We start from the raw sequence: 22,680 nt of genomic DNA, 5'->3' as shown, positions 1-22,680 counted from the left end.
ACACTTGATCTGCAGCTTAATATATATCCATTGCTGGAGATGGTTAAAGTCAAATTTGCGATTTGGAGCAAACTCCCGCTGTCTGTAGCTGGACGCATTAATCTAATTAAAATGATACTACTCCCTAAGATCAGCTATTTTCTCCAACATAGTGCTGTGGTGGTGCCTAAGTCTTTTTTCACTAATTTGAATTCCCAGATTACGTCTTTCATATGGGAGAAAACTTGGCCAAAACTTAAACTATCCACTCTACAAAGGCCAAAAAAAGGGGGGGGTAGCACTACCGGATTTTTTTCTATATTATCTGGCGGGACAGGCAAGAGCTATAAATAAGTGGATGCCCGGTAATCATCTTCCTAATTCTGAGAGTCATTTGCTTCATGCCGCTCATGCTGATTGCCCACTGGGGTTTTTCGAGTTGGAAAAAGTAAAAGTTCCACGTCTGCTGCCCATGCTTCGTCTGGCAAGATTAGTGTGGCGACAGATTAAGAGGGTGGTTGGATTTAGTGATATCATAGCTGAGATGCCCTTATGGAATAACAGTTATTTTCCGACACTGCTTGCCCACCCATCTGCCGAATTCTGGCCTCAGTGCAATGTCTCCACGATGGGGGATATATATGAATGCGGTACACTATTATCGTTTGAACAATTACAAGTTAAGTGCAATGTCCCGAGGTCACAGTTCTTCCGATATTTGCAATTAAGATCAGCCCTTCAATCGCACATGAGACATGTCGGTATGAATAATGCCATCTCGTCTCTACCCTTGATAGGCATTCTTAAATCACAGGGTCCCCAGCGTCTCATCTCCTCTCTGTACACACATGCTATCGGTGGGGACGGAGTCTGCCGTATGCTTGGTTAGGGGGAAATGGGAAAGGCTCATCCCTGATACACAGGGAGAGGAGTGGGAGGAAATCCTGGAGTCACCAACTAAGGTGTCCCCGTCAATTAACACTAGAATGATACAACTTTATATTATAAACCAATCCTTTGACTCCGACTCGACTCTTTAAAATGGGCCGTTTCCAATCTTCGGAGTGTCTGAGATGCCATACATCCGATGCAGATTTTATCCACATGATTTGCCAATGTCCAATTATAATACATTATTGGAAAGAGGTAACGTCATTATTAACCTCCCTGACGCAGATTCCTGTTCCCCTTGAGCCATTGGTTTGTCTGTTTGGGGTGTGGGATGATGAGACATGGGGACATTATACGGGAATTTTCTTACGGGAGACATTGTTCATGGCACGGAAGGTGTTGGCACTGCGGTGGATGGGGGGTTCGGATCCCTCCCTTAGGGCCTGGATAGAATTGGTGAACTCGATTATACCATACGAGCGTACGCTCTATCAAAACAGAGGGTGCCCAGGTAAATGTGAGAAGATATGGGAGAGGTGGAACTCCTCTCACCTCACACTGTAGGACGGAGATACCGCATGATAAAGAGCTAATTATATAGACAGGCTGCAAATAGTTGTTCTGTAGTAGTAGTAATGTTTTAGAGGTTTGGCAGGCTTTGTTATTTGAATAATAACACACAGACTAATGTAAGGCAATGGACGGTATGATTTATTCTCTGTACAGCTGGTATACATACACTGACATTAATGCTCTGCGAAATGTATGTGTATTACATGATATTCTCATCACTGTCAGTTTGCATATTGTGTACTCTGCCTTTGGTTCAATAAACGAATTAAAAAAAAAAAGGGTACAAGGGACACCCACTATCCCGCCATTTTCTGGATGTTCACAATCGATCCTGCAAGGGGGGTCTTTTTTTCTAGGAATTCAGGTGGTTCGGCCGAACCCCAGAAGGGGGGATTATCTAAAGACCATGTCACGGGTAGAATCAAGGTGGATTTATACTCTGGATAGCTTGGGCCCGAGGGGCCTGAACCATGAAATACAGCTATATGCCTTTTAATTATATCCTTTTTCACCTGTACCCTTTTTCCCCCAGCCTTTTCACCCTCCCGCATGATTAGCCATGCGTTTAAAGGGCTTCTTTACTTTCATTTTTTAAAGAATTTTTTATAAGGGAATTCGGAATCCAAGACATTTGAGCTCCTTTTTGACTTTTAACGGTATTTCGTTTTTCCTCGAGCTATTTTTTATTGTATTTACACTGCATTTTAAAGGTCGGGTAATTGCAGTTTTTCCTATATACGGATCACCAAACAGAGTGAAGCATCCCTGACATCAAGAATCACCTCTGCCCTTGGGTTCCTTCTCACACCATTAAGTATCCGTGTAATCGGATTTTTTATTTCTCAGCGCGGTGACTCCTTTCCATTTTATCAGACAGAGTTTATTACATGACAAAGGCTGAAATACAAGAATAAGAATGACGGCACATTGTAATCAGACACATGACATTTTTTTTTTAAATTTATTAAACAACAAACAGCTGTAGAGATTTTGTGAATGACCAATGCAATGTATCCCCGACCATCATAGTATCTGTAAAGGGGGAAACCTACAAGGTTCCATATTGAGTTATTGGTGCAGATCTCAGGGTCACCGGTCCTCACTCTCCTGCGGGGCCTATGGATAATCTAGGAGCAGGTACAGGAACCCGTTATCCGTCTATATAAATGTTTGGCTGTGTATAACCCAGAATGACACATCACAACCAACATCTATCATCATACAAAACTACTACTCCTACCCTGCTGCCCAAACCCTCCATAGCACTGATGACATTATAAGCCTATAAAGTGTAAGTCAGTATATTCTTCACTGCAGCGATTATGCTAATAACAGACCACTATCTACGCGCTGTTATAGGAAGGTGAGATGGATTCCATACAGCCCAAATGTTATTACACTTCCCCAAGCCACCCCTATTCTGGCACAGGGTCCGCTCGTAAGGTATAATTGAATTTACTCGTTCAGTCCAAGCTAGACGAGAAGGATGTTGATCACCCATCCAGCGTAAGGCCAATATCTTCCTGGCTAAAAAAAAAATGTCTCCCGCAGGATAATTCTGACGTGGTGTCCCCATATCCCTTCCTCCAGCACACCAAACAGACACCAATGGGGTGAGAGGAACAGGAGTACCTATGAGGGGAGGATAACAATGAGGTCACCTCGCTCCAAAAAGATAGAATAGTTCGGCATCCCCACACCATACAGTGGTGGCCAAAAGTATTGACACCCCTGCAATTCTGTCAGATAATACTCAGTTTCTTCCTGGAAATGATTGCAGACACAAATTCTTTGGTATTATTATCTTCATTTAATTTGTCCTAAATGAAAAAACACAAAAAGAATTGTCCTAAAGCCAAATTGGATATAATTCCACACCAAACATAAAAAAGAGGGTGGACAAAAGTATTGGCACTGTTCGAAAAATCATGTGATGCTTCTCTAATTTGTGTAATTAGCAGCACCTGTAACTTACCTGTGGCACCTAACAGGTGTTGGCAATAACTAAATCACACTTGCAGCCAGTTGACATGGATTAAAGTTGACTCAACCTCTGTCCTGTGTCCTTGTGTGTACCACATTGAGCATGGAGAAAAGAAAGAAGACCAAAGAACTGTCTGAGGTCTTGAGAAACCAAATTGTGAGGAAGCATGAGCAATCTCAAGGCTTAAAGTCCATCTCCAAAGACCTGAGTGTTCCTGTGTCTACCGTGCGCAGTGTCATCAAGAAGTTTAAAGCCCGTGGCACTGTGGCTAACTTCCCTAGATGTGGACGGAAATGAAAAATTAACGAGAGATTTCAACGCAAGATTGTGCGGATGTTGGATAAAGAACCTCGACTAACATCCAAACAAGTTCAAGCTGCCCTGCAGTCCGAGGGTACAACAGAGTCAACCCGTACTATCCGTCGGTGTCTGAATGAAAAGGAACTGTATGGTAGGACACCCAGGAAGACTCCACTTCTTACCCCAAGACATAAAAAAGCCAGGCTGGAGTTTGCCAAAACTTACCTGACAAAGCCTAAAATGTTTTGGAAGAATGTTCTCTGGTCAGATGAGACAAAAGTAGAGCTTTTTGGGCAAAGGCATCAACATAGAGTTTACAGGAGAGAAAAAAAGAGGCATTCAAAGAAAAGAACACTTCCCTACAGTCAAACATGGTGGAGGTTCCCTGATGTTTTGGGGTTGTTTTGCTGCCTCTGGCACTGGACTGCTTGACCGTGTGCATGGCATTATGAAGTCAGAAGACTACCAACAAATTTTGCAGCATAATGTAGGGCCCAGTGTGAGAAAGCTGGGTCTCCCTCAGAGGTCATGGGTCTTCCAGCAGGACAATGACCCAAAACACACTTCAAAAAGCACTAGAAAATGGTTTGAGAGAAAGCACTGGAGACTTCTAAGGTGGCCAGCAATGAGTCCAGACCTGAATCCCATAGAACACCTGTGGAGAGATCTAAAAATGGCAGTTTGGAGAAGGCACCCTTCAAATATCAGGGACCTGGAGCAGTTTGCCATAGAAGAATGATCTAAAATTCCAGCAGAGCATTGTAAGAAACTCATTGATGGTTACCGGAAGCGGTTGGTCGCAGTTATTTTGGCTAAAGGTTGTGCAACCAAGTATTAGGCTGAGGGTGCCAATACTTTTGTCTGGCCCATTTTTGGAGTTTTGTGTGAAATGATCAATGTTTTGCTTTTTGCTTGATTCTTTTTTGTGTTTTTTCATTTAAGACAAATTAAATGAAGATAATACCAAAGAATTTGTGTTGGCAATCATTTTCAGGAAGAAACTGAGTATTATCTGACAGAATTGCAGGGGTGTCAATACTTTTGGCCACAACTGTATGTATAAAATCCACATCCTATGTGTGACATCTTAAACATTCTGAGGATTGGGACCACCCCATCCTAAATAGCGGTAGTGGGGTCAGATATGACTGGTGCACTATATACATTGGAGGCATTTTATTATTGGCTGATGGAGACACCCCGGTTGGAGAACCAAGGATCTCTGTTGTGAGTTCATTTTCCCCTTCGTCACTGGGGTCTGGTGAACTCCCTATTCTGGTAAAGGAAGGTAATGAGCCTGATTATCAGGCACCTGAGTCAAATGAGGATGACTGGCTGAGTGGAGTCACGGACTGGATATAAGGCTGCCGACGCCCTTCTGCCCTGCGGGTGATTTCTCTGTGGACTTCTAGGACACCAGTCTGATTCCTGCTCCTCTAAAGCTAAGTTTTCTGTTTTGCCTGTTAGCTTTTTTGTTTTCCTTGCTTTTCAGTATTCTTCCATTCCCTGCTGGGGTGAGCTGAATCTCCTTTTGCCTGTAGCTCTGTCTTCAGTATATTCCTGAGTACTGACATAGCTTTTTTGAAGCCTAGCGTCTTCAGGGCCTTTTTCACTGTCAGTCTGTTGGCTCTTATTTTCATAGGGTTTTTCACGGATTGCAGACAGCAGCCTTCCTGTCCTTTTCTATCTAGTTAGCTTGGGCCTCTCTTTGCTCAGTCTATCTTTCTGTCTGTGTTAGTATTTTCATCTTGCTTCACCGTCATTATATGTTGGGGGCTGCCTATTGCTTTGGGGTCTGCTCTGGGGCAGTTTAGATTTCCCCTTTCTTTAGGCCTATTTAATTCTCCGGCTGTGATCGAGGGGTCTAGGGCATCGTAGGAACCCCCCACGGCTACTGCTAGTTGTGTTGATAGGTTCAGGGGTCTGCAATCCGATAGCTGCCAACTTCTCTGGTTTTCTGGACTTAGCTAGCATTTCTGTTTTTTGCCTCCTACGGTGACTCAATCATAACAGATCTCCTCCCAATCTTCATTCTGGATATCTGGAACTAGAGACCTCCACCTCTCCCTTACTGATGGTAAAGCAGAGTCAGAGCCCGCAGACAACATAGAAGTATATAAGGTAGAAATAAGACCCTGGGGGCCTTGTGATTCGACAATCCCTATCAAAGGACAGGACGATATTGCTTGGGTCGGATTTCTGTTATGTTTGATTGAATTTCTGATCTAAGCTGTAGGTATCGAAAAAATTGGGACCTCGGGACACCGTGTTTAATTTGTATTTGCTCAAAGGACATTAGGACCTTGTGATCATATAACTCATTAATCGAGGAAACATTATATGAGATCCAGAACTGAGCGGACGGGTGGTTTAATAGCATCGGGAAATAGGAATTATTCCATAATGGCATTTCAGCTGGAACGTCAACAAAGCGAACCACTCATGTAAGTTGTCTCCAGACTGACCTTGCTAACCGGAGTAGTAAGAGTTATAATCCAGAGACGTTGGGTTTGTCTACTTCTATAAACCCCAACAAGCAATCAGTCCCTGCAGCATGAGCCAGATGGCTCGCCGAGTTAGGCAAACTACTACTCAGGGCTCTGACTCGCCCCGCCAAGTAATATACAAAGAAATCCGGCAATGCCGCCCCGCCCAACTGTTTAGACCTATGTAAGGTAGACAATTTGAGTTTAGGTCTAGTCTTCCCCCATATAAAGGATGAGATGAATGAATTTAGGCCTGAGAAAAAGGATTTAGGGATCAGTCCTGCACTATGTTGGAGGGAGTAGCTGAGTTTGGGGAGTAGGATCATATTAATCAGGTTCATACGTCCGGAGACAGATAATGGCAATTTACTCCAGATAGCAAATTTAAGTCTAACAAGATCTGACAACGGGAGAATATTCATTTTTAAGTCGAGTCTACTATATTTTGAAATATTTATTCCCAGGTACTTAAAGTTAGTTACGACAGGCAATGGGGATAACGCTTCAAGGTGATCCATTGGACCAAGGGAGAGCGGCATCAAGGCGGATTTATCCCAATTTATGTATAATCCCGAATAATTACTAAATGTGTCTATAGTAGCAATCACATGGGGTAGTGATTCTTCTGCTTTATCCATAGATATCACCATATCATCAGCACATAGGCCGATGGTATCTAAACGGCCCGCTATTTCTATACCTCTAATGACTGGAGTGGATCTTATACGGATCGCCAACGCTTCTATTGCAAGCGCGAAAACGGCCGGGGAAAGGGGGCGCCCCTGGCGTGTTCCTCTTGCCAAAGAGAACGGTTCAGATACAGAGTTATCTATTATTCGGGCTTTTGGTTTCATGTACATCGCGCTGATCCACTTCCTAAATTTGGAACCGAATTCATATTTTTGTAAAGATGCAGATAAAAATAACCACTCAGGAGAATCGAAGGCCTTAGCCGCATCCAGCGAGGCCAAGACCCATTCATTGTCTGGCACCAGGGAACTGCACTGGACCACTGACTGAACTCTCCTAACATTAATAGATGTATTTGTCCCGGCCATGAAACCAGTCTGGTCTGGATGTATTATTTCTGGTATCACCGAATTTAATCTAGTGGCCAGGATTGTAGTGAAGATCTTATAGTCCGCTGTTGTGAGTTCATTTTTCCCTTCACCATTGAGGTCTGATGAACTCCCTCCTCCGGTGAAGGAAGGTAGTGAGGCTGATTACCAAACACCTGGGCAGCTAGATGATGACTGGGTGGCTGGAATTGAGGACTGGATATAAGGCTGCCGACGCCCTTCTTCCTGGCTGGTGATTTTCCTGCTGGATTCTTGGAGACCAGTCTGATTCCTGCATCTCAAAGCTAAGCTTTTCTGCTCTTCTTTGTACTCTTCAGTTTTGTTTTTGTTTTGCCTTGTTTTTTGGGAGTTCTGCCATCCCCGGCCGGGGGTGAGCTGAACTCCATTTTTGTCTCTGATCTGTTGATCTTTTGCTCTCTCTTCAGAATATACCTGAGTGCTGATATAGTCTTTTGAAGCCTAGCGACTTCAGGGCCTGTTTTTCCTATCAGTCGGTTGACTCATTTTGATAGGGTTTTTGCGGATGGCAGACAGCAGCTTTCCTATCCTGTCCTATGTAGTTAGCTTGGGCCCCATCATTTGCTCAACCTATCTTTCTATCTGTGTTAGTGTTTTCATCTTGCTTCACCGTCATTATATGTTGGGGGCTGCCTATTGCTTTGGGGTCTGCTCTGGGGCAGTTTAGTTTTTCCCCTTTCTGTCTTTAGGCTATGTAGCTCTCCGGCTGTGATCGAGGGGTCTAGGGCACCGTAGGAACCCCCCACGGCTACTGCTAGTTGTTGTGGATAGGTTCAGGGGTCTGCAATCCGATAGCTGCCAACCTCTCTTGTTTTTCTGGACTTAGCTGCTATTTTGTTTTTGCCTCCTTCGGTGACTCATCATAACAGTCCGCATTTACCAACGATATGGGGAGGCACCTCACATGTATCAATAGGAACTTACAAGTCTGATATTTGGCAACAGAAACTAATTTATTTTCATTGATCTTTAAAGGCGTTCTCTGGGCATGTGATATTGACATCCTATCCAAATCTGTGAGGGTCCGAATCTTGGCACCCCCAACAATCAGCTGTTAGCTCCGGCCTCCTGGGTGCTTCAGAACAGCCACTGTTCAGTGTCTGATATTGAGGAGAATAGGTTATCAATATCATACCCCTATAAGGTGCACCTGGCCTCGACCACCGCTGATGCACAGCAGAGGTGGACCGTGACCTTGACAACCAGCAGCAAATTATAGAATTAAAAAATCCTTCCGTTACTGAGAACCAAGCAGATTTTTAGTAAGAGGTAAATGACAAATGTTGTGACCTGATCAATATTCCCCCCCAAATATAGACATTACCCATATGCAATCAGGTATAGGCAACTTCTATCCTCCTTCACGCCCCCACTTTCCCCTTTCCGGTTCCCACTCTATACTTATACCCGCAGAGCCTTGTACAACATTTCCCCGGGTCACCATGACTGTAGCAGACCCAAAATCCACCAATACCTACAGCGTGGAATGCACACAAGTCTACTTCCGCCCGTACTCTTTCCGGATAGGACAATCAGTATCATGTGATAAATCCTTTTGCTGTTTGACGTCTCCTGGGAGTTGTAGTTTCATTAACATCACGATATTATAAGCGGAACTGGAATAAAAACTACAATTCCCATAATGCACCATACAGCGCAGCGCCAAAATTGGATTTTCTGTATATAGCGTGTAATTATATATCACCAGTGGAGTGCGGGAAAAGTAAGATCCCGACCGGTATAGCGGGACAGAGTCTCAAAATCGGGACTGTCCTGCTGGATCAGGGACGATTGGGAGGTATGATTTTGGGTGGTGAACGGAGAGGTGACTGCTGGGTCAATTTACAGACAGCACTGAAGGATTCTGGGTGATGAGCGGAGAGGTGACTGCTGGGACATTATACAGGATGGCACTGGAGGATACTGGGTGATGATCGGAGAGATGAATGCTGGGATATTATACAGGATGGCACTGGAGGTTTCTGGGTGATGAGGGGAGAGGTGACTGCTGGGACATTATACAGGAGAGCACTGGAGGATTCTGGGTGATAACTGTATCATTGTTGTCAGGTTCCTATAAGGTGTCAGGACGTCACTGTCTATCTCTCCATGGAGGAGTGGGAGTATCTAGAAGGACACCAGGATCGGTACCGGGACGTGATGATGGAGGAGCTCCGGCCTCTTACACCACGAGGTGAGCAGCGAGGCTCCTTGTTGGCTCCGGTGGATGTGATGACGTCTCTCCGGCGTCGTCCTATAATAGATGAGTTTTCTCCAGACTTGCTCTGGTTTTCTCTACATTTTCTCCGTCTGACAACAGCTTTCATTTCCCTGATTATTTCCTTCTGATCTGTGAGTCGCGGTTTCTCCGCTGTTGTCATGTCTTCATTAGAGGTGGACGATCCTGAACACTGACTTCTCCCAGAAGTCCGTGTTACCGTTTCGGGTTTGAGAGCCCAAACACAGCTTGTTGTAAAGCTGCAACGCAGCCAATCAGTAAGCTTTTCCTGTGGGGGCACTTCCGGCCCCACCACACACTTGTCAGGTATTGGCATGGCTGTGATTGGCCGGTGCACTGTGTATAATAAAAAAAGAGACTTGGGGTCTCCCAATTTTGATAACAAGCGCAGGTAAAGCAGACAACTGGGGGCTGTTGTTCTCAGGCTGTTAGGTGGTCATGGACATTGGATAGTTCTGGCTGCTGGTAATAGTTTTGGGGTTGGTGTCAGCTGTGTAATGTTCGCTGACATTAAGCCCGGGTGTCAGTAATGGAGAAGTGTCTACCCCACTAGTAACCCCATAATCAAAAGGAAGAAAGACACAGAAACGAATCAAAGACATTGTCAGCTGTCCGCCGAGAATCCATCATGATGATGTCCCACGACGAGCCAGAACTCTGCTACATCTGGTTGCATTGCTGAGCGGTGACACCGGTAATGTCAGCCCTGAGGTCAGTGTGAGAACGAGGCTGCGTGTGATTGTATAGAAACTGTCCTCAGCCTGTGCGGAGCAGAAATGTGTGTCACACTGTGTATTGTGTTACTGTATATGTGTATATATAACCACACACACGTTACACAATATACAGCGTAACTCACATTTGTGCTCAGGCTGAGGACAGTGTGTGCAGTTTATTCCAGCAGCTCCGCGGCGTCCTCCGGCCTCCAATACACCTTTCAGGCTGATGAGATAGATGTTGAATCTCCTCCGTCAGCTACAAAGGTCGTCTCCTGCTTTACTTTACTCCTTTTTGCTGTTTCGGTTTTTGCTCCCCTTTTTCTCAGAGCCATACCTTTTTTTATTTTTCTTCAAAATGGCCATGTGAGGGCTTGTTTTTTGCGGGACGAGTTGTGTTTTTGAACGACACCATTGGTTTTAACATATCGTGTACTGGAAAAGGGGAAAAAAATTCCAAGTGCGGTGAAATTGATAAAAAAATGCAATTCTACAGTTGTGTGGGGTTTTTTTTTTCTAACACCATGTTCACCAAATGCTAAAACTGCCCTGCCATTATGATTCTCCAGGCCATTACGAGTTCATAGACACCAAACATGTCTAGGTTCTTTTTTATTTAAGTGCTGAAAAAAAAAATCCAAACTTTGGTTAAAAATAAAAATGGCGCCATTGTCTGAGACCTGTAGCGTCTCCATTTTTCATGATCTCGGGTTGGGTGAGGGCTTATTTTTTGCGTGCCGAGCTGATGTCTCTATTGATCTCATTTTGATGCAGATACGATCTTTTGATCGCCTGTTATTGCATTTTATTGCAATGTAGCGGCGACCAAAAAAACATAATTCTGGCGTTTTGAATTTTTTTCTCTCTTTGATCAGGTTAAGGCTGTGTGCACACGCTGCGGAATCTGCTGCGGATTCATCTGCGCGGATTTTGCAAAATCCGCAGATAAATCCTCAGGTCAAAAGATCTGCGGTTTATCTGCGGATTAGCCTTCGGTTTTGCCATCTCCACAATGGTGGAGATAGGAAACCGCTGCGGCTTCAAAACCTCAGGAAAACCGCGCGGAAAAATCTGCACCGTCTACACAGTGTTTTTTTTTTTTTTTTCATTCATTTGAATGGTAGTGTACACCGCAGCTAAAACTGCTACGGGTCCGCAGCGGCCAAATCTGCTGCGGAACCACAGCTGAATCCGCAGCGTGTGCACACAGCCTCATTCTTTTTTTGTATTGATAGATCGGGCGAATGTGAATGCGGCGATACCAAATATGTGCATGTTTGATTTATTTTTATTGGTTTTTTTGAATGGGGCGAATGGTGGGTGAATAACTTTTATTTTTTTTTAATTTTTAAACTTTTTTTTCCTTTTGCGTGCTTCAATAGTCTCCATGGGAGACTAGAAGCTGCAGTTGTCAGATCGCCTCTGCTACACACAAGTGTGATCAGATTGCCTGTGTGTGTCAGAAATTCTCACTTGCTATGAGCACCGATCACCGGGCGGCGCTCATAGCAATCCAGGTATGACAACCACAGTGGTCTGCTGGAGACCTCTGGTTGTCAAGCCAACCCAACGGTGACCCGCAATCATGTGACGGGGTCACCGATGGGTGGGGTTTCCGGCTCGCTTCTGCTAAGCGCGAGTTAAATGCCGCTGTCAGAGATTGACAACAGCTGTTTCACACAGCTGACATGTGCTGGGAAAGATGTGGGCTCAGCACCGGAGCCCACAGCATAGGGAGGGATTCCGACGTAGGCGTATTATTACGCCCAATGTCCGAAAGGGGTTAACATCATCATTGCGCACTAAAGATTACCTTTTTGATATTTTTATGTAGCAAAAATGTATTTATTAAAATGTGTAATATTTAAGTGTTTTCATTATTCTTATGCCATTTCTCTGAGTTCCCCTTTAAATATTGAGCACTTCCCCTGAGACCCATCACTTTATCTTCCATTATCCGTGTTGTGTGACGGCTTCTTGTCCTGAATATATATGTAGCGTACCGTGTGGGATAAACCCTGACGTGGCAATACCAAATGTGTTTTTATTTTTATTTATTACATTTATTTGTTTTCATTCTGGGAGATAAAGCAGAAATAATGGAGACTTGCACCTTCAGTCCTATAAATACCGACTCCATAGGAAAACCTTGGGTCAGAGACAGGGGCCTTCAACACATCCCACTGAGTGTTACATTGGTTTTTCATGACTTGGTGTACTTCATGATAGTGGTAAGTTTTGGGCGATATTTTTTGCATTTATTTATGAAAATAACAAAAATTTGTTAATTTTTAAACTTTGAATTTTTATGCCCTTAACCCCTTTCTGCCATCGGACGGTATAGTACGTCCGATGGCAGCACCCCCGCTTTGATGTGGGCTCCGGCGGTGAGCCCGCATCAAAGCCGGGACATGTCAGCTGTTTTGAACAGCTGACATGTGCCCACAATAGCCGCAAGCGGAATCGCAATCTACCCGCGCCTATTAGCTAGTTAAATGCCACTGTCAACCTCTGACAGTGGTATTTAACAAGCGCTCCCTGCCATTCAGCCGGAAATGCGCTCACCAGTGACCCCGTCATGTGATCGGGGGTCATCGGTTCATCGGCATAACTAACAGAAGTCTCCTTGAGACCTCTAAGGTTGTTCATGCCGGATTGCTATGAGCACCACCCTGTGGTCGGCGCTCATAGCAGTTCAGTAAATCTGCTACATAGAGGGGATCTGAGCATTGCCTCTATGTAGCAGAGCTGATCAAGCTATGGCAGCTTCTAGCTTCCCATGGAGACTATTGAAGCATGCCAAAAGTAAAAAAAAAAATCTTTTAAAAATATGAAAAAAATAAAAAAAACAAAAACCCAAAAATTCTAATCACCCCCTTTTCGCCCCATTCAAAATAAAACAATAAAAAATCACACATACAGATATTTGGTATTGCCGCATTCAGAATCGCCCGATCTAGAAATAAAAACAAGGATTAACCCAATCGCTAAACGGCAAAGAGAGAAAAAAGTCAAAACACCAGAATTACGCTTTTTTTAGTCGCCATGACATTGCATTAAAATACAATATCATTAAAAACGTCAGCTTGGCGCTCAAAAAATAATCCCTCACCCAACCCAAGATCACGAGAAATGGAGACGCTACGGGTCTCAGCGAAATAGTTTTTTTTTTCTTTAACAAACTTCAGAAAAAATTTTCAGCACTTAGATAAAAAAGAACCTAGACATGTTTGGTGTCTATGAACTCGTAATGACCTGGAGAATCATAATGGCAGGGCAGTTTTAGCATTTAGTGAACCTCGCACAAAAGCCAAAACCAAGGGTTTTTTAGGGGCCACATCCCGTTTGAATTGACATTGAGGGGCCTATGTGCCACAAAATACCCCAAAGTGACACCATTTTAAAAACCACTCCCCTCAAGGTGCTCAACACCACATTCAAGAAGTTTATTAACTCTTTAGGTGCTTCACAGTAATTGAAGCACTGTACTAAGAAAAAATGAAATTTTTGTTTTTTTCTCACAAAAGTATTGATTTAGCTCCAAATTTTTAATTTTCAAAAGGATAGCAGGAGAAAGTGGATCATCCAATTTGTTGTGCAATTTCTCTTGAGTGCGCTGATACTCCATCTGTGATGGAAAACCACTGTTTGGGCGCACGGCAGAGCTTGGAAGGGAAGGAGCGCCATTCGTCTTTTGGAGCTCAAAATTGGCTGGAATAAATAGTGGACCTCATGTCGTATTTGTACGTCCTTGATAGGCCTAAACAGTGGAAACCCTCCACAAGTGACCCCATTTTGGATACTACACCCCTCAAGGAATGTATCTAGAGTTATGGTGAGCACCTTGATACTGCAGTTGCTTCGCAGAATTTTATAATGTAGAGCCGAGAAAATATAAAATCACATTTTTTCCCAGAAAAATGTTTTAGCACCGAAATTTTCATTTTCGGAAGGTTAACAGGAGAAAGTGTTCTCCAAAATTTGTTGTGCGATTTTCCCAAGTGCGCCAATACCCAATATTTGGTGGAAAACTACTGAGCACACGGCAAGGCTCGGAAGGGAAGGAGCACCAATTGAATTCTGCAGCACAATTTTGTCTGCAATGGATTGCGGATTCCATGTCACATTTGAAGGGTCCCTGACATGCCAAAACAGGAGAAACCCCCACAAGTTACCCAATTTAGGGAACTATGCCTCTTCAGGAGTTCATCTAGGGGAGTACTGATCAGTTTTTCTCTTCGCCACGACAGCACCCACTGAGAGAGGGGATCCGCCCCAGGAACAGAAAACCTACAGAGAGATAAATGGGGCAGTCCCCCTCGCTCCCTCAGTTTGGTTTCCTGTTCCTAGGAAGGAACCCACAGAGAAGAGGATTCCTGGCCTGGTAGCCGCCCGCGGCATTATATGAGCAACGGGGGCCCCAGAGCTGGAAGCAGCACGGGTGGATCCAGATTAGGAATCCCCCCTCAGCTGGTAATGCGGGTGAGGCCATGGCGAGGAGTGCCTGGCTCACCAGGAGATGCATTGGAGGAGCACCTGGGAAATCCCTAGGAGGGGATTACGCATTACAAAGCGCGGCACAGCGTCGGGGGTCCGGGTAACCTGGAGAAGCTCCCCCCCCGCCCCAAGGAAAACCGGGGATAGCAAGGCCAGAGTGGAGAATGATGCCCTGAGCTTGAGCAGGACGCAGGATGTGCCACAGGCGCTATGGTGGAATATGCCGTACCTTGCTACGTAGCGGTATGATGATCCGGCAGTGCAGGGGCAGCGGTCAGGAAAGGACCGCGGGTGGAAGCACGGCCCGGAGAGTGAATGGCCGGTGCCATTGCAAGGAGGCCAGGCGACCCGGAAGTGGTAGGGGCAGTAGCGCAAAAAAAAAGGAAGCGAGGAAAGGAAGTGAAACCGGGAGGCTGCATAAAGGCACCGGCCAGAGGCACACCGGTGCGTAGCCATGTCCTCGGTAAACGACCCGGTTTCGCTCCTCGAGGGGCAGCTAGGAGAATCCTTTCAAAGCGGTACCCGAAGAAATGGCAACACCAGAAGGAGCAGCAGCTCCAGAAGAGAAACCAGCAGACGCTCTAGACAGAGCGAAGCTTCAGAGAAGAAGCGGAAGAAGGCACCTCATTCCTCACCTCAGCCTGAGCCTCGAGCCCCACAGCCGGTATTGAGCTGACGAAATTCATGGGTGAGTGTTTTAGGTCAAGCTCTTAGCTGATGGCGTTCCGTTCTTTTTCTGTTTATATACCCTCAGGCCAAGAGAACGGAGAAAAATAAACACAGGGAATGTGCATTATGCTCCCAGCCCCTCCCAGATGGTCACCCTAAACGGTTATGTCAGTTATGTATTGATCAAACCCTGCGGGAGGAGTCCTCCGATAGAAAAGAGGATATTCGTATGATTATCAGGGAAGAGCTACAGGCTTTAGGCGGTGCTAGTAGTCATGGTGGACAGACCTCCATTAGAGGAGTAAGGTCACCGACATCGGGGTCGCCTTCGGAGACTGGGGAATTGGATTTAGACAGGTCTCAGGAATGCCTAACCTCGGAAGAGGAAGAACAGGCTTGCTTCCCCACAGACAGCGTGATAAATTTGGTCAAATCCGTGCGGAATACCATGGGGTTATGTGACGTTAAAGAACCCAAAACACGACAGGAAATTATGTTCGCGCGTATCGCCCAAAAGAAAATCAAAGCCTTCCCCGTAGTACCAGCTATTAAGGAACTGGTTAAAAAGGAGTGGGAGAGACAGGGGCAAAGGGCATTTATCCCCTTAGCTTCCAAACGAAAATACCCCTTTGACGAGGACGAGCTGGCGTCTTGGTCTAAACCTCCCAAAGTGGATGCGGCAGTAGCCTCCATCTCCCGCCGCTCTTCCCTACCAGTAGAGGACACAGGAACTTTGTCCGATCCGCTAGACCGCAGAGCAGACACTTTTTTCTCAAACGATCTTGGGAAGCATGCATAGGAGCCTTTAAGCCGGCTATAGCAGCCACTTGCACGGCAAGGTCCATGATCGTATGGTTGGACGAATTAGAGGATAGAATAAAGAGTGGAGCGTCTAGAGATAAGCTTCTTTCCTCCATTCCCCTGATTAAGGGAGTGGCCGCCTTCCTATCCGACGCCTCAACTGATTCCCTCCGTCTATCTGCCAGAACGGCGGGTTTAACCAACACGACCCGACGGGCCCTATGGTTGAAGGGGTGGAGAGGTGATGTACAAACTAAAACCAAACTTTGTACTATGCCGTGTCAGGGTAAGTACCTGTTTGGCACACAGTTGGATAACATCCTGACAAAAGCGGGGGAGAGGAAGAAAGGATTCCCTAACCCATACATTCCCTTTAACAGGAGAGTGTTGTGAGTTCATTTTTCCCTTCACCATTGAGGTCTGATGAACTCCCTCCTCTGGTGAAGGAAGGTAGTGAGACTGATTACCAAACACCTGGGCAGCTAGATGATAACTGGGTGGCTGGAATTGAGGACTGGATATAAGGCTGCCGACGCCCTTCTTCCTGGCTGGTGATTTTCCTGCTGGATTCTTGGAGACCAGTCTGATTCCTGCGTCTCAAAGCTAAGTTTTTCTGCTCTGCTTTGTACTCTTCAGTTTTGTTTTGCCTTGTTTTTTGGGAGTTCTGCCATCCCCGGCCGGGGGTGAGCTGAATTCCATTTTTGTCTCTGATCTGTTGATCTTTTGCTCTGTCTTCAGAATATACCTGAGTGCTGATATAGTCTTTTGAAGCCTAGCGACTTCAGGGCCTGTTTTTCCTATCAGTCGGTTGGCTCATTTTGATAGGGTTTTTGCAGATGGCAGACAGCAGCTTTCCTATCCTGTCCTATGTAGTTAGCTTGGGCCCCATCATTTGCTCAACCTATCTTTCTATCTGTGTTAGTGTTTTCATCTTGCTTCACCGTCATTATATGTTGGGGGCTGCCTATTGCTTTGGGGTCTGCTCTGGGGCAGTTTAGTTTTTCCCCTTTCTGTCTTTAGGCTATGTAGCTCTCCGGCTGTGATCGAGGGGTCTAGGGCACCGTAGGAACCCCCCACGGCTACTGCTAGTTGTTGTGGATAGGTTCAGGGGTCTGCAATCCGATAGCTGCCAACCTCTCTGGTTTTTCTGGACTTAGCTGGTATTTTGTTTTTTCCTCCTTCGGTGACTCATCACAACAGGAGAGCCTTCAGGAAGCCTCCATTTGGGAAAAAGATTTCAGACCCCAGGAACGTTGGGGTAATAAAGATGCCAAGCAGAGAGTCAATTTGTTTGGAAAGCGTCCCTTTAGGTCAGGGGACAGGTTCCGGTAGCGATAAAACACCGGTAGGCTACTAAAATACAGTCACCAGTGGCAAAAAATAACATTGAACCTTTGGGCAATTAATATCGTGTCATCGGGCCTAAAGCTAGAATTTGTTCGGTGCCCACCGAACTCCTTCCTATTGACTTCCCTGAAGTCCCCAACGCAACAACAAGCCTTGGAGATAGCGATATTGGGCCTCTTAGCTAAGCATGTTCTGATAGAAGTGCCAAGAGAAGAGTGGGGAACAGGATTCTATTCTCCCCTGTTTTTAGTACCTAAGCCGGATGGTTCCTTTAGAACGATAATTAATTTAAAAAAGCTTAATTTGTTTCTAAGGCTGCTGTCCTTTAAGATGGAATCTATTCGTTCAGCGATAAAACTCTTGTTTCCTAGGTGCTATATCGCAGTAATGGACCTGAAGGATGCCTATTATCACCTCCCCATATACAGAGAGCACCAAAAGTTCCTTTCTGTGGCAGCCTTGATATAGGGCCAGATACGACACTTCCAGTTTACTGTGATGCCGTTCGGGTTATCCATGGCACCCCGCGTTTTTACCAAGCTGATGCTAGAGGTGATGTCGTACTTAAGGCTAGAGGACACTTTAATAGTCCCGTACTTGGACGACCTGCTTATAGTGGGAAATTCGATGTCCCAATGTGAAGGAAAAGTAGCTAATATAATCTCATCCCTGCAGACACTAGGCTGGCTGGTCAACTGGGAAAAGTCCAGACTGCATCCGGTAACCTGTCAGACGTTCCTGGGCCTTCAAGTAGACTCTGTAAGTGAGAAATGTTTTTTTACCAGAAACAAAAACACGAACCTTAATTAGCAAGGTACGGATGGCATGTGATAAGAACTCGATAACCTTGCGAGAAGGCAGGTCCTTATTAGGGTCCCTAATATCATGCATTCCAGCAGTACAATGGGCCCAATTCCATTCCAGAAAATTGCAGTGGGCCATTTTACGTGAGACAGAGAGGCTACAGGGGCGGTTGAATGGGAGAATATCCCTGTCACCAGAGGTATTTAGCTCTTTAAGATGGTGGTTAAACCCTAACAATCTAACAGGAGGCGTCCCATGGTGGATTATCCCCTCTAGAGTGGTTACCACGGACGCTAGCCCCTCGGGATGGGGAGCCCATTTAGGAGAAAACATGGTGCAGGGTCGGTGGTCCGAACTCGAAACAGGAAGCTCATCTAACTTGAAGGAGCTAAAAGCGATATATTTTGCTATATCTAAATTTCTTCCGCAGCTAAAAGGTAGCCACACGAGAATCCAAACAGACAACATCACCTCAGTGGCATACATAAATCGGCAAGGAGGTACGCGATCAGGACCACTCATGTCTATCGCGGAAGATATTCTAGAGATGGCCGAAATACATCTCCACTCCTTATCCGCCACCCACATCAGAGGAATAGACAATTCCAGAGCGGACTATCTCAGTCGCCCAACTTTACACCAAGGAGAGTGGGTTCTCAGCCGATACATCTTCAAAATGATAACTGCCAAATGGGGCAAACCAGACATAGATCTGTTCGTGACAAGAGCCAACAGACACGTAGAAACGTTCGCTTCATTGTACAGGGAGGACAGTCCAGACGTCCTCGATGCCCTGCAGATACCCTGGACATTTCGACAGGCCTACGCCTTCCCTCCGATGATATTGGTACCGACAGTGGTCAGGAAGATAAGGGAAGAGGGGGCGAGGGTAATCCTAATAGCCCCTTTTTGGCCCAAGAGGCCGTGGTTTTCATGGTTGAGAGTGATGTCGATATCCGACCCATGGATTCTCCCACTACATCGGGACCTCCTCTCCCAGGGACCCTGCCACCATCCCCCAAGTCAAATCCTTGCACCTAGCGGCATGGAATTTGAAAGGAGGCTATTAAGATTAAGAGGGTTCTCAAATAATCTTTTAACACGCTACTAGAGAGTAGAAAGGAGTCAACAACAAAAATGTATGTAAAAATATGGAAGAAATTTTTAACCTTCCACACCACAAAGCTTTCCAGTGAGGTACCCATTAGAGCCATTCTAGAATTCCTGCAGAGGGGCCGTGAGTTAAAACTCTCGGTTAACACCCTAAAAGTTCATGTATCGGTTCTAGGGGCCTTATATAACCATAATGTGGCAGGCAATAGATGGGTAACCCGATTTATTTCAGCTTGTCAGAGGGCGACTCCAGACCACATCCCCCAGGTGCCTGCGTGGGACCTCAACTTGGTCTTAGATGCCTTAACTCAGGCCCCATTTGAACCTATGTGGTGCTAATAAAAATATGGCTATCTTATAGCCTACATATTGTAATATATTGATTAGTCCATATTGAAATTAACCTGTAATGTCAGCATTAGAAGGCCACATATCCAGTACCAGAGTTCATGAGGTCAGACCTGCAATGGCTATTGAAATGCAGCCTGTGTGTTGAGTATACTGAAAGACAATGCTTGTTGAAACAGTATGTTTAATCTGGATTACTGGAAAGAATTAACCTTTGTGTACGCTGTTGACTTACTTGAATTTTAAGATCAGTGAATGGTGCAGTATATTGACAAGACATCATCTGATATTTGTGTCATATGGGTGTTAAAAAGTGGACTAGGCATATGCACAGTTGCACATTATTATACATAAGGTCATAGAAATATGGATGGAGGAGCCTAATGAATATACAGTAGTTGGCGATCTGAAACCCATTATAGTATATTCAATCTTAGAGATCTCTTTAACTGTAGTCTGAAATATATATATTTTGTGGTAGGGCTCTAGTCATAGAAAGTTGTTGGAAACTTTGTTATCATATGTAAATATCAGGGCAAGAGTAAATAGTCCGAAGAGGCAAGTCTTGTTTGATGTTATTTATTCATGATAGGTGGCCACTGTCATGTGATTGGAACATCAAACAACTAACTTGTGTATTTTCATGTTTACCCAATATTATATTGAGTAAGCCTTTGTTTAAAGCATATAAAAGCTGGGAGGCTGCCAGAAGAGACAGGACTTTGTGGACCTGTTTGAGAGGCACAGTGTAGATCCTAGGACAGCATTCTCTGTCTTCACTGGCTGCTCCTCCCAGTTGAAGTATTTTCCGGACAGACGTAAATGCCCCTAGTGAAGATTCTTTTCTTTTCTCTTCTTTCTGATGTAAGTATATGTACCAAAACCTTTGTAATTTGAATATATAAGTATACGCAATATCATACTATTTTCTATTTTGATATCATTGTCATACATTCCATTGATTGTGTTTTGCCACTTGGATTGATCATTGTATAATAAAATTGTGTTATATGCAAGTAGTAGCCTTCTTTAAAGCCGTATCCGAACCTTATTGCTAAACAGTTGGCAATACAACCTATGCACCTAGCATCATTAAAACTGCTCTATTGGTAGCTCTAGTCTCGGCGAGAAGGGTAGGTGATCTCCAGGCACTATCGGTAGATCCCCCATTCCTATCAGTAAGTCATGACAAGCTGGTATTAAAAACAGACCCGTCATATCTTCCCAAGTGTGCTACTAGATTTCATAGAGCCCAAGAAGTCTGCCTTCCCTCCTTCTATATGAACCCAGTGACACCAGAAGAAGTTAAATTTCACACACTAGATGTCAGAAGAGCAGTCCTGACCTACATAGATAGAACCAGTCCCTGGAGGCAGAGTAGGTCTCTCTTTATTTCTTTCCAGGGTAACAAGAAGGGGTCCAGAGTTACGAGAAGTACACTGTCCAGGTGGATCAGAGATGCAATCACGATGGCATATTTGTCAAAGGGAGAAGACCTTCCACAGGGAGTAAAAGCGCATTCTACTCGAGCCATATCATCCTCCTGGGTGGAGAAAGCAGACGTTCCAATAGAGCTAATATGTAAGGCTGCAACTTGGTCTTCTCCTTCTACATTTTATAACCACTATAGACTAGATTTATCCTCCTCGGACGACTTGGCCTTCGGTAGAGCGGTCCTTAGCACGGTGTACCCTCCCAAGTGACTATCTCTGAAAGTCTCTCAGTGGGTGCTGTCGTGGCGAAGAGAAAAAAACGGATTACTTACCGGTAATGCTCTTTTGTAGAGTCCACGACAGCACCCGCTCACTTCCCTCCCTTAATTTAGAAACTCACACGTGGCTCTCCTTGGTGGTGGGAAAAAAAAAAAAAAAAGGGATAAGGGATCTTGTAGTGTGTATAGCGAGTAATAGATGTTTATAAGTGTCAACTGGTTGACTATCAAATTGACTAAAAGCATGTGTGGCGGTTCCTCTTGGTTCTCTGTAACCCAAACTGAGGGAGCGACGGGGACCGCCCCATTTATCTCTCTGTAGGTTTCCTGTTCCTGGGGCGGATCCCCTCTCTCAGTGGGTGCTGTCGTGGACTCTACAAAAGAGTATTACCGGTAAGTAATCCGTTTTCTTTTAACACTGTAAGTAACAGAGCGCTCTTGCTTTCTCATGACTTTTTCTGTCACTCGCCACTCTTCTCTGCGGGAGGGTTAAACAGCTCTTGACAAGGCTAACACTGATTGGCTGCGCTGGGGCCAATCTGTCTTAGCTTTGTTTGTGTCCTCTTCTCCCCGCCGTAGAGCATAGCTCAGGTAATGAGCTGCTGTCATCTATAAAGCGCGCTCCCCTCCCCCACAGTGTAAGCAGCAGAGGGAGATAGAGGACTCCCTGCTACAGCTACAAATGATCAACAAGAGCCCCCCTGCCAGCCTAAAAGTAAGTGTAAATAGGGGGCCTTTAGTCTGGGGTGATAGAGGGGGAGGGGCCAAATTACTTAGGGCCCAATTACCTCATCTCTCCTTTCACTCCTGACTGACTGCGCCCCCTCCCAGATATCACCCCTGACTGCAACCCCTCCCCCGTATCAACCCTGCTGAACCTTTTCGACCCGGAATCACCCCTGACTGAGCCCCTCTACCGCTGTATCATCCCTGACTGCAACCCCTCCCCCATATCACCCCTGCTGAACCCCCTTGCCATGGAATCACCCTGACTGAGCCCCTCTACTCCTGTATCACCCCTACCTACACCCCCTCCTGTATCTCCCCTGACTTCGCCACCTCCCCCTGTATCACCTCTACTGAACACCTTCGCCTTGGAATCACCCTGACTGAGCCCCTCTACCC

General features: G+C 45.3%; 1 protein-coding gene across 2 annotated transcripts in view; it reads left to right on the top strand.

Annotated features, from left to right (window-relative positions):
- LOC141073066 (uncharacterized) overlaps positions 1 to 22,680 on the top strand; it is a 296,352-nt gene that overhangs the window by 104,542 nt on the left and 169,130 nt on the right. Inside the window, exon 3 of one of the 2 annotated variants that reach the window (XM_073560385.1) lies at positions 9,381 to 9,504. The exons of the other annotated variant lie outside the window; for it this stretch is intronic. Within the exon in view, the coding sequence (XP_073416486.1) occupies positions 9,381 to 9,504 (124 nt within the window). The remainder of the gene's footprint in view (positions 1 to 9,380; positions 9,505 to 22,680) is intronic. 2 annotated transcript variants of the gene reach the window in all.

This window comes from Dendrobates tinctorius, unplaced genomic scaffold, assembly GCF_039654945.1.
Source record: "Dendrobates tinctorius isolate UK_male_01 unplaced genomic scaffold, ASM3965494v1 ptg000296l, whole genome shotgun sequence".
Taxonomy (NCBI): domain Eukaryota; kingdom Metazoa; phylum Chordata; class Amphibia; order Anura; family Dendrobatidae; genus Dendrobates; species Dendrobates tinctorius.
Note: the sequence above shows the minus strand (reverse complement) of the source record. Positions and strands in the feature narration are given on the sequence as shown.